The sequence below is a fragment of the Bremia lactucae genome, linkage group LG14 (genome assembly GCF_004359215.1).
Source record: "Bremia lactucae strain SF5 linkage group LG14, whole genome shotgun sequence".
NCBI classification, from domain to species: domain Eukaryota; phylum Oomycota; class Peronosporomycetes; order Peronosporales; family Peronosporaceae; genus Bremia; species Bremia lactucae.
In genome coordinates, this window is record NC_090623.1 from 799002 (window position 1) to 815322 (window position 16321).

At 44.5% G+C, this 16321-nt stretch overlaps 6 protein-coding genes across 6 annotated transcripts; 3 read left to right on the forward strand and 3 right to left on the reverse strand.

Moving 5' to 3' along the window:
- Positions 1-74: 74 nt before the first annotated feature.
- CCR75_002448 (uncharacterized protein) lies at positions 75-2261 on the forward strand (the record flags this gene model as incomplete). The annotated part of the gene is made up of 4 exons (XM_067960545.1): positions 75-140; positions 204-296; positions 385-495; positions 579-2261. The coding sequence occupies 4 exons, from the start codon at positions 75-77 to the stop codon at positions 2259-2261; spliced, it is 1953 nt and encodes a 650-aa protein (XP_067816712.1).
- On the reverse strand, positions 261-7019 carry CCR75_002447 (uncharacterized protein). Its single transcript, XM_067960544.1, has 4 exons — positions 6034-7019; positions 5643-5969; positions 3860-5581; positions 261-3794 (listed from the first exon to the last, which is right to left on the reverse strand). Exons 1-3 carry the CDS (start codon positions 6095-6097, stop codon positions 5397-5399), a joined length of 576 nt encoding a protein of 191 aa, XP_067816715.1. The 5' UTR covers positions 6098-7019; the 3' UTR covers positions 261-3794; positions 3860-5396.
- A 409-nt stretch (positions 7020-7428) lies between these two features.
- Positions 7429-9226, reverse strand: CCR75_002446 (uncharacterized protein; the record flags this gene model as incomplete). The annotated part of the gene is made up of 3 exons (XM_067960543.1): positions 7429-7474; positions 7507-8875; positions 8940-9226. The coding sequence occupies 2 exons, from the start codon at positions 9224-9226 to the stop codon at positions 7606-7608; spliced, it is 1557 nt and encodes a 518-aa protein (XP_067816716.1). The 3' UTR covers positions 7429-7474; positions 7507-7605.
- A 506-nt stretch (positions 9227-9732) lies between these two features.
- On the forward strand, positions 9733-9980 carry CCR75_002445 (uncharacterized protein; the record flags this gene model as incomplete). Its single annotated transcript, XM_067960542.1, has 3 exons — positions 9733-9815; positions 9836-9869; positions 9918-9980. 3 exons carry the CDS (start codon positions 9733-9735, stop codon positions 9978-9980), a joined length of 180 nt encoding a protein of 59 aa, XP_067816713.1.
- Positions 9981-10219: 239 nt separating this feature from the next.
- CCR75_002444 (uncharacterized protein) lies at positions 10220-11506 on the forward strand (the record flags this gene model as incomplete). Its single annotated transcript, XM_067960541.1, has 1 exon — positions 10220-11506. One exon carries the CDS (start codon positions 10220-10222, stop codon positions 11504-11506), a length of 1287 nt encoding a protein of 428 aa, XP_067816714.1.
- A 217-nt stretch (positions 11507-11723) lies between these two features.
- Positions 11724-12990, reverse strand: CCR75_002443 (uncharacterized protein; the record flags this gene model as incomplete). Its single annotated transcript, XM_067960540.1, has 2 exons — positions 11724-12761; positions 12835-12990. 2 exons carry the CDS (start codon positions 12988-12990, stop codon positions 11724-11726), a joined length of 1194 nt encoding a protein of 397 aa, XP_067816717.1.
- Between the last annotated feature and the right edge of the window lie 3331 nt (positions 12991-16321).

Consider the following 16321-nt stretch of genomic DNA (forward strand, 5'->3'; position numbering starts at 1 on the left):
ACGGCATCATTCCGCTCTTCACGCATCCTAAGTACATTCTCAATACATTGGACTGATTCATTATTGTAGTTCTAATGCTTGAGCCATATGACAAGAGGCTGATTCTTTCTAGTGCGAAAAGATGGCTACCTGTTACACAAGTGAGTTGGACACCTTTATGTAGCCATCTCTGGAATTGACTTTAAATATATTTAATTATTTAGCGCATCAATTTGCAATACATTGTCAGTATGGGCGAAAACAACATGTTTGCCGGATTGATTATCTGCTCTACGGGACTGGAGCTGGACGTCAAGGTATGCATCCACACGCAATGGATTTTCTTGATGTAGAAGTTTATCTTATCTTGCTGTAATTTGCCACTTCATAAACCGACTTTGTTAGGAACAAGTACGCAAGATTGTTGTAGCCTGCGGTGGACACTTTGATGACGATTTGGACCCCGACCTCACCACCCACTTAATTGCTGAAGTGGTAGGCTCGCTGAAGCACCGTGTACGCCGTCCAAATGACATGTTAATATAATCGAATTCAACTTATTGCAATACTATATTATTGTTATTGGGGATTTATTGTAGGCTGCTGTAGCTCATGGGCTTTCCGTTGCACTCCCTCGCTGGGTCTTTGATAGTTTCCAAGCTCAGAAACTATTAAGTGTTGAATCATTTGCTTTGAAATTACTCGAAGGACTCGACATTTGCACGTCTGGATTGACGATAGAGGAAAAGGAGACAGTGGCTCAGCTCGTGACGACCCATGGTGGTCACTATAATGACACTTTTGAATTGGGCGTTACCAATATTTTAATTGCCCGCCAACCACATGGAGCCAAGTATGAAGCCGCTGTAACTTATGACGTTCCAGTAGTACATCTTGGTTGGCTCGATGCTTGTGTAGAAAGAAGCATGATTGTCGAAGAGGAAGAATTTGCATTAACAGAACACTCAAGTGCATTGCCTACGTATATTGCAATGAGTCAGGAAATTGACGATACGCAGGAGCTTGTTGCAGCTTTCATGGACATTGTCCAAAAGTGGCCAAATCAAAAAAATTATGGCAATCCAAAGGATTCTTATATGGAATTATTTGATGGCTGCATTTTGTACCTCGTCGGTTTTCCTTCCCAATTGCATACCTTATTGCAGCGTGTCTTACGAATCGGTATGGGTACAATATACCACGACATGGTTATTCATCAAGTGACACATATTATAGGAAGCACTTCGTTACACGAAAGAAAGACACTGGAAGCCATGCGAGCACATGCAATGGCTGCGAATGCATTCGACACTGTCTCCTTTGTATCCGCTCGTTGGGTCATTGACTCAATAAAGTGTCAAACGTTACAACCCGAAGAATTGTACCCCATTGCATTCCATCCACATTCCGTTTTAAACGCTAAAACTGTTTTAAACACTCAACAAATCGAAGATGACCCGATTACAAGCGTCAACAAGACACAAACCACGACTCAAGCACCACTCGAGACACTCGTACCAATAAAACAAAAGACGGACCCTATTAATCCATTGTTTCCAGGCTACGCATTCCTACTCTTATGCCGTGATCCCAACGATACTTTTGTAATTCAACCACTGCTCGAGAAACTTCGTGGTCCTCAAAGCAAAGCGGAAGCTCTCGCACTTGCTGCCATTGATTTCGCACACATTGATCCCACGCACTTTGTTTTCATTACTCATGCTGTCGTGTGCACGGGCGCCGTCTTTAATGAACCCGCAGCACGAACAATGCAAGACCAGATCCATCACCTTCAACGTCACCTTCGGTCGACACAATGCCATGTAACCCACAAAAGTGACAAATTGAGTCAGTCGTCGCAACAACGTATGCTGCAATTTGTATCGGATTTGTGGGTCCACTGTTCCCTTACGGCGCACACGAAATTATCCTTTGCCTCCCATGAACTCTTTCACGTGAGTGCGTTACGTCCACGTGCGTTATTTACGTGTATCCTTCCAATTGCGGGGTTTCAAGACGTTATTGCGTCGACTTCGGTGTACCTTGACGTCGAAAAGCTTGTGGTAATGGAGTTGTTACGACTTGCAGGAGCGCGTGTGACGCGGCGATTAAGTCCGCACAATACGCACCTCGTGTGTCGAAAACCCATTGGCATGAAGTTTGCCAAAGCAATAGAGTGGGGCCTTCATGTAGTCACGGCACGTTGGGTTGTGGCGAGTTTGCTTCATGGCAAACGTTTGAGTGAAGATTTGCCCGAGTTGCAACTTGGACATCAAAATTGAGTTCAAGCCATTTTGGACGAATGGACGAGTACTGATTTATTCATTTGTAAAGTGTATTATTCAAGTAGTTGGTTTTTTTGAGTTGCTAGGACATGGGGAATGAAAACGAGTTGCGTCTGTACACTTGATTCGATGAATGGCAAAGTGAAAAAGTTTGCATGTTTAAGCCACTATGCTTGATTTGATTAGTTCCAAACGCTTTGATTGAGTGCAACATTGCGTGTGCTAGCGCTATGGTTGATTATGCCGTTTGCCAAAGACATCCGTCGTGACGTATGTGCCACCTCTGCGTAGCACAACGAACGGTTGCAACGTACGTGGAAGTAATAAGCGCATTCACGTCAGAACGTGGCATCTCTTGCGAAAGATTAGTAAACTTAGGAAATGGCTTGATACTTTTAGTACTCAATGATCGACCCTCAAGAATTCCATCGCAAACCTTTTTTTTTACAAACTCGCTTTCGGATGAAAGGACTGGGAACTCGAGTTTGTATTGCTGAAGCAAGTTATAAAGTGGGAATATTTTTGACCAGTCAATGTCCAGACTATTTTGTGCGTTTGTTGCAAGATCCGTATACAGGATTTCCATGGACGACGCGTACCCCCCGTGAGATGCATAAAAGGCCCGTTGTCGATAGTAAACAGCATCTAATACACGCTCAGTTGCCATTCGTGTGTTTAAAAAGCCCTTCCTGGCGTCGGCTAGCTCGTGTTTTCCTCTAGAAAGAGCGGTGTCGCTACTGAAAAAAACGTAACCCCACCGTTCGGGTCGATGGATATCAATCACACCTGTGGGAGCCCACACAATATTGTCTTCGCTCTTATTTGGAACGTTTCGGTACTGTTGCGGAGTCGTGTCTTCCACTTCGAGTTCGTACTGGACACGCGAAAAATTGACGCGCCAGACGTGCCCGGTTACTGTCGAACGGTTATTATCGCAAGAGGTTACAAAAGGAGTGGCCACTTTAGACACTAGTTGTGGCTGAAGTTGATGTTGAGTAAACCGCAGTTTGTCAAATTGCTGCAACTCGGCAAATGACCAACTCATTTCGACACACCACCGCACACATTCTGTCTCGGGGGAGTTTGCCACACCATCGACGAAGACAGCGGAGCGGAGAGATGTCAGATTATATGGGTTTACGATACTGTGGCCATCTTTGTATGGACGATGGAGGAGGAGCTCCCAAATCGTATTGAGGCAATTTATCTCGAGTTCACTGTAGAATTTTGAGTGTTTCTTAGGGGAGAAAGTAAAATGTTGCTTCTTTGTTTACGTACTAGTAATGGTGTCGACTGCCGTCAGGATTAAAAAAGACCTCAAAATCATTTTCGTGGTACATGGTACTATTTTTATAGGTCAAAGTGCCCCAAATTTTTGGCTCGAAGAGCTCCGTCCCTACGTACAAAGTGTCCTCGTCGTACATCATTTTAAATCTCGTAAGAGGGTACGTTTTGGGCTTGCGCTTTACTCCTTGGATGTCGACAAATGGCTCTGACCAGGGCACGTGCGCCCACTCGTCTTTATCTACGCTGCCATTCCGCACGAATCTTTATTATAAAAGGAAAGATTGATGTCATTGTGGCTGATTCCTTACCGTCCATCAAGCTTCATAGGCTTTTCAGCAACAAAATCAATCTTGCGACGCAGACAAATATAGACGGGAGCATGCAAGGTGTCCATGTACTCCCAGTCTTCACTTGATGCCATGGCGATAATGGGATTTTCAAACAAAATTTTATCAGAATCTAATATATCATCTCAGCAACTCAGATTCAAGAAATACCCAATCGTCGCACTGAATGGTAAAAAAGGAGAAAAAATGATGACGCCTGATAGCACAAAGGAGCTATTACGCAACAAGCAACGTCAAGAAAAAAAGGTAATGAGTTACAGCTAATCAGGGCATGCATTAATTATTAGCGGTGAAATGAAAACAAAGCAGCCTTCAAATATCAAACGAGAAGGTGACAAAATTTGATAATTTGACATAAACGATTAAAATGCCCATGACCAAATTTTAATATAAAATTCTTTTTAAGGGCTTACCATACATACTAAATCAGCGCGCCGAGCTTAAACCAGAATGCTCTTCTGTAATAAAGATCTGAATAATCGTAAATATTTGGATTGGATGAAATGATCGTTTACCTTGGAGTTGCAATGTTCGAAATATAACAATTTGTCCTCTTTTTTTATTCGGTTGGCATTGACTGCCGTAGGTCGGTGGAGATGATTGATTCAGATACTTTTGAATGGGACTCGAGCTGTTTGCAGTCTCGCGACGTCAACGTCAGTTGCTGTTGCACGCAGCTGCCACGCTCGTTGCGATAGATTTACAGCTAGAGGCCCCTGAGAAGAACTTTTATTTACACAATGATCCACTCTAGAAAGCTTCGATAAATACCGTGATCTAATCGTCCTTTTGTCATCCAATTGTGCCCCCCCCCCTTTCGTTAGAAAAGCATGCCCCAAGTTCAGCTTTTCCTTGACGCTACCGTCGACGCCAAGCGCGTCGCTGCCATGAAATCCCGTAGCAAAATGAATTAAAACCAAACTTTACAATTCCACGGCGAGTGCACGTCCGTTTTCTAAGCTAAGCTGGCGTATAAACGACTTATTGCTATGACTTGGTCGACAGTCATTTAAAGAGCTACCCGATAGAATTCGCTCATTCGGAAAACTACCAGTTAATCTTGTGGAGTTTTCCAAACTAAATACGGGCACAAGACCGACATTTAATCGATCCGCGGTGCCGCTATTCGACGCATTGGTATCCCCGGGTTTACATTCGTTTGTAAAGCTACCGAGACTGCCGGATCTGCGACCGTGTGGCAGCAAGGGCGGTCGAACTAAAGTCGGCGCAGTAGCCACACTCGATACAAACGTATTCTCACGTATGTTGTGTTGCGGTTGCTGGTAGTAGCTCACATCCGGCTGGTCGTCTTCGTTCTCAAATAAACGGCTCCGGGCCTTGCAGTAGCACGAAAGGACGGATACGACCGCCACAATAAAGACAAGGAGTCCACAGAAAATGATCAATGCAATCTGCCACGTTTCAAGACCTTTACTACTAGCTGTGCCTATCATAAACAAGTGTCAGGTGTCATGATTGCCAGCGTTGTTCTAAAGTATCAAAAGGACTTGCCTCGTTTTGTTGCTGGATCGCTATTATTGCTATTGTTTACGTCAGGGCTGTTTGTATTGGTTGGAGAAGCAGTTGAGGAATCGCTTAAATCGGACGTAAGCGATGACGTCCCGGACGTTGCGGTTGACGAAAGCGTGGGCATGGCGGTAGGTGGAGCAGTCGTAGGCGCATCTAAAGCAATACTGGTCAAAAAATGCCACAACTTATGAATGGAATCACACAATTTCATTACCAGTTGTATTTGTACTTGGACGAAACGACGTAGGTGGTGGTGGCATGGAAGACGGAGTCAAGGTTGATGGGGTCGTAGTCGACGTATCATCAGGTGTATAGTCGCAATCCCCGCAGTTTGTGCCAAACGAGCACGTGTTGTCGCTACTAATGGCATATCCAACAATGCCCGCACCAGTGGCTTGGTAACACTGGCCACAACTACAGCTATCCGTTCCCACGCGAGCTCCTTGTCGGGTGCCACTGCACGTGCAGCCAGCAGTTCCTCCTGGCCCAAAGCCCGTTAACTCGGTCGTGTAGCAGATCTCAGCGCAGGCCGCTGCGCGGACTGTCACAGCGCAAACAAAACATTAGCGTCTTTGATGCTTCGCGAGTGTTTCATTGCCATATACCTTGCAAAAGCCGTAGCGAGAACGCTATTGTCAGTAGCGCTGTCAAGGTGATCCTCGAGCGCATAAGGTTCTTTTTTAATATTTCAATAGCTTTAAAGCCAAAAAAACTTAGAACTGAATCTTTTCACCAGCGCCACAAAGTTCTAAACAGCCGTAGCCACGGAGAGAGATGTGGGAATGGCTCACGTTCTCAGTCGATGGAGTCGATGGGCTGCACCAAGTACAACACGACGACGAAATTCCCGACGCGAGTTGAAAGTGGCAAGATAATGTCCGACTTTCGTGCCGGTAGCTGCGACGAGTGCTGCACCGAAGCGCTTGCGTCGTCAGCGTTTGACCGACAATAACCCTGTGCTTTTCGGGAGCAAGTCAGCACATCTGACTCAGTAGAAGGACGAACCAGATCAAAGACTTTCAACCAATCACAACTTTGAATAGATGACCTTTCGACATTTTCGTGTAAGTAACGTCGATTTACTCTTTCTTTGTAATGGGAACTACGGTCATCTTTGGGCGCGGGAGGGTTGGGCCACAAGTGGGTGATATTTTGGGATAGGTGACTGTGCTCAGGCATATGACTTGACGAAGTGGGTGGTAACGAGTCTATGCCGACTCACATGGCCACGTGGAGTTGCTGCAGAGTTTTGTCCTGCGAGACCATTTAAATTCAGGATTCGACAGACGTCCTTATCTGAGTCGTCTATGGACTAGGGTAGGGATAGGCAAAGTAATCTAGTAACGTGGAAAAGGTCCTTTAAAAAGATTATCTCGGGACGTCAAATTGCACTTTTATACACAATATAGATCCAGCTGATATGCATGTATTCTTTTTAAATCAAAGCTCAAACGACGTAAAAATGAAATGATTCTTCCACGTCCTGATTTCCGCATTCTTAGCTATCATGAAGTGCTGTGTAGAGTGACTTAAAACGCATGCTGAATAGCACGTGTGTGCAACTCAACGTAAGCGTAGCCACCGCGCATCATCATGCAATCTCCAAACAATTCGAATTATATCGAGTAGCCTTCGACTGGTATAAGAATCGAGCCATATGGTCTACGCAATTCAGGGAGCTTAGCTCTCGCCCTTTAACGAATTTATGGTAGAATGCGCCCTTTGTCACTTTGGCAGGTGATGCTCGTGACAGTAATGTGGGCCAAAGTATATTGCGATGTCAACGACTTAATGTTGTCATCATAGCAAAGACCTTGAGTCATCAACATATGCTCCCTAATGCTTAAATTTGCCAGCGGCATTTAAGCACTTCACAAGGTATCATTTGCACCTACTCTTTTATTCCTTGTAAGTTAAAATGATTCGTCCTATAATCTAGCGGCTTATCGGCACGCACCAGCTGTGACCATCACATTCAAATAGCCCCAATCTGCGGCCACAAACCTGAGCTTAACAAGTTGATAAATTGTAACTCCAGAGACCCACCTCAAGCAACAATTCAGCCATTTTCACGCGACAAGAAGCTTATTCTCGTGGGCCAAATGGCTTTTTGTATTCGTATTCCCTCGAAAAAAAAACATAATATTCCATTTCTCACTTAAACAACAAATCCTTTTTTACTCAACAATTGTAATTCGACTTTCGTGCTCGCCATATGCGACCACTTTCTTCTTTACCAAAAAATTGGCCACGACCTCTGGAATTTGACATCCTACACGCACGATTTCACCCTTTAGCCACGACGAACAGCCGTCGCCGCCATCCGCCACAAACTTGGACGTCGCTACGAGGAGCTCTTGTTCCAAATCAATTAATTCGTCAGTCGCAAACGCCATTTTGGTAATCTTAAATGAAGTCTCATGCATCTCAACAGTAACTTGTAGGCCCGAGACATGTGGATGAGAACCGCTTTGCTGCGGATATTTCGATAAATGCTCCAGCAACGCGTCTCGTAAATCGCTGGCTTTGATACGCACGAGCACAGCAGGTCGTGGAAATGGCATTTCGTGCTTTAAGATCCCTATAGTTATCTTCGATGTCGCCCCATATTCCTTGTCTCCACGAATGAATCCTCCATTAATAAACCCGACATCAGCAGCAAGCTCGATCTTGAGTGCATCGGCCACTAAATTCCCTCCTGAACTCTCTCCTGCTCGCAATAGGGCCGTTCGCGTACTCAGTGTGGTCTCAAGTGTAGCTAAAACACGTTCATTCTCTTTAGGGCCATTCTCCCTTGTCATTAGTTGCATATATTTGTTTATAATATGGAAACACGCTTGCTGCGATGGCATATTTGCAATTGCAAGCATACTCCATTGCGGTAATACGATTAACCCACGCTCGGGATGTGCCTTAAAGCGTTTAATATCAAATTCAAGCTTTGCTAACCAGTAGGCATTCTGTCCCGACTTGTGAATCAACGTCTTGCCTTCATACATTGTAAACGGTTCGTGGTCGTGACCACCAAGGATCACATCGATCCCAGGCACATGACGAGCGAGTTTTTGATCAATAGCAATCGATACGTGGGTCAATGCAAGGATAAAATCGGCTCCTTGAGCTTGAAGCTCGTCGACACAGCGTCGCGATGTCGTCACGACGTCGTCAAATTTAATGCCAGGACCCGGAAATGACAGCGTTGGGGTCTCTTCCGTGCATACGCCAAAGATTCCAAGCTTTAAGCCATCGTTTAACAAAATGATTTCGGTATCCACAATCCCATCAAACAATGCATTTGAGGACGCATCGAGTACATTCGATCCAAACCATTTCGCACTGGACTCACCCATTCGTAGTTTTAACTCCTCGGCACCAAAATCAAATTCATGATTTCCTAAGACAACGTATTCGATTTGAAGGTGGTTCATGATTTCAATCATGTGGGCGCTACATACAATGGATTCCTTGTTTGAGATGGATTCAATGCGTTCTGTGATTCGAGATGACGTACCCTTTAAAGCGTTCGGCCAATTCCGAGCCGGAGAGGAAATCGCCATTAAGGGTTACAAGCAGCGTTGCGTCCGCTGGTATTGTAGCTTTTTGTTGCTCTAGTAACGTTGCAAACTCGGCTATGCCTCCATGACCGTTTTCGTTCGGAATCATGTCGTACACGTCATTTACCGATAAAATAACGATTTTTGCACTCGGATTGGCCTCTTGTGGTTTTGCATGTTTAGATGGCATGTGGCTTCGTTTAGCCTCACTTGAGGGTGGCTGCACTGTCGTGATTATTGTCATTTTGATGCGAAGGAATTGGTTATGGATCCATTGGATTCCGGATGATTCTTTGGCGGGATATGTGGACGTCCTGATTGGCTGCAGACAAAAAAAAACAGCTTCTATTTGAAGTAAAAGTATTATATTCAAATGTCAGGCAAAAATGGTTTTTAATCAATGCAAATGCTCCACATCAAATTAACATTCACGGATATCATGACGAGCTTGACTTTAGCAACTATGCTCATTAAAAGAATAGTAACATTTTATTTTGCGTTTCTAAAAGGATGCAAATTCTTTTAGCTAGAAGCCCAGCGCGCTGTCGATGTGCTTCGTCCTGGTATGCAATTTCTAACAGCTGTAGCGTCGACGACAGCGTTTGAATACCCGATTCATGTACAAGACATCATGGCGACATTATCTTTCTTGGTTTCGGTCCCTTTCGATGGTTGTTTTACGTCGGGCAAGCCTGACGATCTTTAGAAAACCGACGCGATAGCTGTCGTGTCCTTCCAGAGCTCATCGCAATGCCAGAGGGACCTGACCGCATTGCAACGCAGCTGGGAGGTGCTGAAGATAACAAGCTCGTCATGGGATCGGAAGCTCGGATGTTATATGCTGTTCGAGTAGGCCGCGGCTTCACAACGGCGGTGGCTGGGGGGAGGTAAGTTCATGAATGGTGAGTTTGGCAAGGTATTGGATGGCTCTATAGATGCGCAATGAGAAGGCTGCGTGTATGCTTGGCTGTGAATCATGGCTTGCGATGCTGGCTTAAAATATATGTGTACTGTTTCTTAATTGTATTTTTGCGATATCACTATTCAATCTGCTCGACATTCGACTTCCAGTGGTCCTATTAAAGCTTTACAAGCGTGAATAATTGCTTCTATTGCGAACATAACAGCCTCAAAAGGCACAATAGCCTTGCAGCGCCATGATTCACAAAAAAGTTTCTATTAAAGATATATATATTAAGCAACTTCATGGGGCTAAAACCTGCCTTAATTAAGCAAAATGCGAAACTTTAAGCATGTTCATGGATGTGGCAATTCGATGGAATCGAAACCACCTGCCACTAGGCTTGCGCACTTCACGAAGCGCATCCTGGTGACCGGCGGTGCGGGTTTCATTGGCTCCCACGTAGTAATCCACCTTGTCAAGCACTACCCGCAGTATTACATCGTCAATCTCGACTCTCTCGACTACTGTTCGTGCGTAGGCAATGTGCACTCGGCCATATCGTCAAGTAGCTGTCATTCTCATCAACTCCAAAGTGCTAATGAACGCTCTACGGAACACGAAATAAACCACATGAAGACCTCGATAGTTAATGAGAAACAGCTACGCCAACGCCTCCATGCAAGCTTTTGCAAGCCTCGGGATGAGTATCGTAGCGATGATGAATTCCTGCCTTCAAACTACAAATTTATTCGTGGCGACGTCACCGGGTCAGATTTGATCAACTATATCCTCGATTCAGAGGCCATTGATACAATTATGCACTTTGCTGCACAATCGCACGTAGACAACTCCTTTGGCAACTCGATTGAATTTAGCAAAACGAATATTCTGGGTACACACGTACTGCTCGAAGCGGCGAGGGTACACCGTATCCAACGATTCATTCACGTAAGTACGGATGAAGTTTACGGAGAAGGAAGACCTGATTCCAAGCCAATGACGGAAAACCATGTGCTAAAGCCCACGAATCCGTACGCGGCTTCAAAAGCTGGCGCCGAATTTCTTGTCACGAGTTTCTATCATTCCTTTGGGCTTCCGATCATTATCACGAGAAGCAACAATGTCTACGGACCGCATCAGTACCCCGAGAAACTCATTCCGAAATTGATTAATCAGGTCTTGCGAGGTCAACCGATGACCCTTCATGGCAATGGAAGACATACGCGTAATTATCTCTATATTTCGGATGTTGTGAGTGCGTTTGACGTGATTCTTCACGAAGGCAAAGTGGGGGAAATTTACAACCTTGGCGGTCAAAACGAATTGTCGAATGAAAAAGTGGCCATGGAGATCCTCCATGTGATGAAACCACAGCTTCTTGAAGGTGAGAAAGCCACAATGATCGCACACGTGCCAGATCGACCGTTTAATGACCATCGATACGTCATTGATGCGACAAAGATCCGTCGTCTTGGGTGGAGTGAAAAAGTCACTTGGCGCGAGGGACTACAGAAGACAATTGAGTGGATTTGTCAGCACGGACACTGTTTTAATAAAATTGATCATGCTCTAGAGGCCCATCCCATCAATTTTAAAACGACATACAAGACGTCGTTGTGATTAGAAATAGCTCGAAATGGGAGTTTTATTCACCGAGACGTACAATTCAAAATGAAATACCGTTTACAATTTAAAATAAAACACCGTTTACAAAAAATATGAAACACCGTTTCTAAATGTTTGCTGGTTAATATAATACTCTTTTTCGGGTCGAGATTGCTCAAATTTTGACATTTATAAATTAAGGCCGTATCGATAAGATGTCGACGAAATGACATTAAATAAAACAATCGCGTGGTCTTTTTGGAATTTCAGGAGGTGGTTCGTAATTTCCATGCATTTGGACTGAATACGCACGTTCTTGTATCTGGTCCTGAGCTTGAAATTCTCGAAAAGGATGAAAAGGATGCCCGTCCGAAGTGCTTTCAGAGGACCATGAGTTTTGGGATAAATTGGCACGAATTGATGAGTGAAAACTGGAATCAACTGTCCGAGGTGAAATCGACGTCAGGGGCGTCAATCCCCATTTGTTCTGGTTACAATGGTACCGTCGATGATGTGCACACCATACGCAGTCGGACGACGAGCACTCAATAAACTCAATTAACGACCGATTCGATACATTAACGACTCGCGTCGAGTCCCGCTGTTCCACTCGTCGCATGATGTAAAGAAACGCTACGTTTAAACAAAGACTTGGAAGAACGTACTTTAATATACAAAACGCTTCCAAACTCAGTAATTGTCGCAACTCGCCACGATTAAGAATTACATACGGGACGTCCATGAGCATCTGAAGCGTCAACGATGCAATTAAAAGTGTCATCAGGAGCGACATTTGAACGACCGATTTTTTCTTCATATCGTCCGACACGGCCGCCGTCAAGACTCGTTCTTTTAATTGAATCGCAACGTACGACGCGACGACGACATCGTACGCTAAAGTGACGATATTCATCATTCGATGCGTCAGAAGTAGTACATGTGCGTGCTTGGAATCATCCTCAATGTCGCTATTTGGAGTGGGTAATCCAATCACAATAACACGAATACACAGGACTGTCGTCCAAATAAAGTGAATCGAGTGCAAACACACGAGCACGTGAAGAAGTGTAATTCGCTTGGATCGGTGCCGTTCCTGCGCCGTTTCGCGTCCAGCGGTCAAAGCGCTAGACCACTGGAAGATCACGGCTGCAGTGCACAGCAGCACCAGCGTATTGGACCACCAGAGACATGCCACGCCAACAGTTAAGACCGGAGACTTGCACAATCCGAGCCAGAACAACAGACGCAAGCCACAGGATAGGAGCAGCACCTATAAAGTACCCCAAAAAATGAGTCGACTTTTTCGTTTTTTATACAAAAGAAGTCCTTTTTTATCGTCGTACAATGTGAAAAAAAATGCGTCGGGGGTGCGAGTGCCAATAAGTTTGGTGACACGTGCGCCACAGGATCACGCCAAGCTGCACAATCTCCAATAGCATCAGTGGCAACAAAGTCCAGCTTGCACAACTCGTTGTTGTAGACCCGTCGAGCCACATCATTCGTAGAAGAAAGTAATTTCTATTGTGCGTGAGGCCCGATAGTGGTTTGCGCCTGGCTGTCTGCCAAAAGGATGCGATTTTTTGCGACAAAGATAACACGATTCGAAGCAACAAAAAATGAACTGGGACTGGCTCCGAATTAACTGAATGTGGACGGGTTCTTCTTCCACGGCTGTCGAGGGGCTCGCTGAAAACAGCCGGAGGACGTTTACTTCGTCCTGGTTCCAGATTTGATGGTTTTACCGTTTCAACTCGAGTCATAGACGCGTCCCGTCGCCTTCTTTGAGGAGTGGTCGCAATGTTAATACTTTAGACAAGTCATTACTGCAAATATTGGTCGATGTGGTACACACTATGCTTAATGGGTTGGAAAGACAAAACAGCTTCTGAAACGAGCAATTTAGAAGCATTCAACGCTGTGATGCATACATACAGTAGCGGCTCCTTTCCTGCCCCAAAAATCTTCGAGCTTTACTGAGCGAACATATTGACTCAGGACAGCAACGCTCAAAACGATGATCGGCGGTCTATATTTTTGTTTTCAAATGAGCATTTCGTGCTTATAAAATGAATAGCAAATCCCAAATCCCACTTTCAATATTCAGTTCACAATAAGTGTCACACCCCTTGTTGCTGTACCGTTCATGTAGGTACGATTACCCCATATCTGTGTCGTCAATCGTTTGATTCTTGAATTTAGTCAGGAAATAGTGAAACACCTTTTCAGTTTTTAGCACAAATCCCGGTAGAGCGAATCCAGCAAGTTGCGCGCGTATTTGTTAAAGCAGTTCCCAAGACGTAAAGGCCAAAAAGCAGTTCAGATTGCAGATAGCTGATCTTTGCATTTCTCTTATTCTTACGTTGAGCTTTAAAAGTTTTGGAGTTGATTTTTTTAAAAAGGTGTACACTCTATGTTGTGATGGTTACACTGTGATGACTTTGAGCCATAGCTTTAACGGGGTGTGCCGTTACATAAATATTATTTCCAATAAGAGGATAGAAACTAGATATAGAAGTAAAGAAAACATCTTTTTCAATTTTAACTTTAGTGTCAATATTACCAAATTTGGTAATATTGATGCAGTTAAAAATAGTCCTATTGATGGGTTTGTTTATTAAGATTTAAATCAACCCCGCCAATCGCAATACGACACGATTATGCGGTGCGCAAGTAGGCGCCACAAATGCTTTTTTAAAGATATAATATAGTCAGTACTAGATAGAAGATCATTGCGTAGAAAACTCAATATATTTATACGGTTTGTCTTTTCTCTTATATAAAACTAACCTTTGGTAGCTAACACTTCTTAGCAACCTATTATCTTCCTCTGCACGTCGCGTACGTGAAGTAGTCGAAACGCCCCACCTTCACTGTAATCAGTGTAGGTTGACTAGTACTTTTATCAGTACCAGTAAAGGGTGCCCCTTGCAATTGCCATATGCACAGAAATGAGGACGAACTTGTAAACCAGATGCCGTTCGTCACGACCTTGTTCGTAGTGGAGACATACGTTTGCCTCCTTAAGATACTACAGACCTTGCGTATAGAAGGGTAGTAGCGCTCATTGTCAACGGATGAGCACTTTTCGCTATTCATCAGCTCATTGTCTCTGAATTTTCAAAAGCTCAATAATCTCAGATTGGACTGAGTGCACTAATGTATGTGATGATGGTGGGAAGTTCTATTTAGTGACCAACACAAAGAATTCCACTTTGCAGTTAGCGTTTGTTAGTGTTATTGGCCGGACAAATCCAGGTACGAACGCTGCAAAAGAATCCCTATAGTGGTATATAGCGATGCGAGCTGGGAAATCGAAGTTACAGTGCGGCACTCTTTTTGGTTGTATTCGTACTATTGATCGACAGGCCAGTAATTATAAGGCAAATAAACTAGCAGCTGCCGTTCTATCGACTGCGGGAGTCAAATATATGGCACTGGCACTCTAAGGTTTTCATGATTGCGACAGCTTCTTCGAGAATTGGCGATCAGTATTGCCCCATCAACCTTGGTCTATATCAACGACAAGATAGCCATTAGTATTACGTCAAAATAGTAGTTACTCCCGGCGTGCCAAATATTTCGAAACAAGACTCGTTCTTTCCTGATATAAACAAAGGACGATCTCTTAAAGATTATCAACTGGCACTCAACCCTTACATAACGTTTTCTGATTGCAGGGAACTCGTAGCACATGTCGAAAACCATGACCTAACAAGCGGGTGTGCATATATTATCCAGCAATCTGATAGGAACGCAAAACTCTCAAATGGGCTGCAATCATGGGGACCAATACCGTGAGATTTTTTTGAAACCTACAGTCAATGCACAAGCGTCCAGGCAGTAGCACGCGTCCCAGAGTTTTCCTTGGAAGCAATTGGCAAAAAAGAGGGCCTTTAGCACATGGAGCTAAGCTGTGGCCACTTTTATCGATCGAACCTTCGTTGGATCCGCTGCAGCAAAACTTGAGCTCCGCAACACTGGAATGATGCAGCCAAAAGGCTCCCACAGGGTTGTACAGGATTCCCGTTATTGCATGTAAATACAAATCATTAACTGTAGGCGGGCACGTCGTAATGCGGCCACGCTCTACTTAAGCACACACCCTAGCACAGCGAGGAAGCGGTTAAACCTGCTTCTCTTGCGTGCAGTGAGGTAGTTGTGGGGGGCGCGCAAGCGACCTCACCCAACACACTAAGAACTCTGGTAAAGTGTCGTCACGGGAGCGGTAATCCGTCTCCTCGTGCGCACTTACCAAGTAGGTAGTAATTTTCAGACTGATTTATATTTAATAGAATTAAATACAAATACCTATTTTTACCAATTAAAATGTTATCTCTATAGATATCATTTAATATGTATTGCGAGCGTATCTTTATAGATACCTCGCGTAACTGATGACGCTAGCCGTCATCATGGATGACGCTGGGCGTCATCCCTCCTAATGTGAATGCACCCATGTGCATCACATCCACAAGGGTTGGTCACAAATGTGCACCACACCCGAGTGTTGGGTCTAATTACTATTATTTAGTAATTGACCATCCCCTTAAGTACCAAATGTACTTAATGGGGACTGTGTAACATTAGGGCAACTCTAGCCCGTTACACCATCCCCCTCTTTAAGAACGAATTTACATTTTTAAATTCGACAGAGTAGAGAGAGGAACTGCGAGCAGCTTTACGCGCCGCTAGTTCACTCGATCACTCTCGCGCACGTGTTTCTATACACGGCGCCCAAGATGCCACCTAAAAGGGGCCACGTTGGTGGGTCGTCTGCGAAGACGCCCACACAACCTCGCACTAAGCGCACGCGCCGCGTTAATTCGCCGG

What these genes read in the sequence shown, in the direction of transcription:
- CCR75_002447 (XM_067960544.1), bottom strand. Translation starts at nt 6,097, where the DNA reads ATGCGCTCGAGGATCACCTTGACAGCGCTACTGACAATAGCGTTCTCG. An exon ending in CTCGCTACGGCTTTTGCAAG is followed by an intron (nt 5,970 to 6,033) that starts GTATATGGCAAT and finishes GCGCTGTGACAG; the next exon opens with TCCGCGCAGCGGCCTGCGCT. An exon ending in TCCAAGTACAAATACAACTG is followed by an intron (nt 5,582 to 5,642) that starts GTAATGAAATTG and finishes GTATTGCTTTAG; the next exon opens with ATGCGCCTACGACTGCTCCA.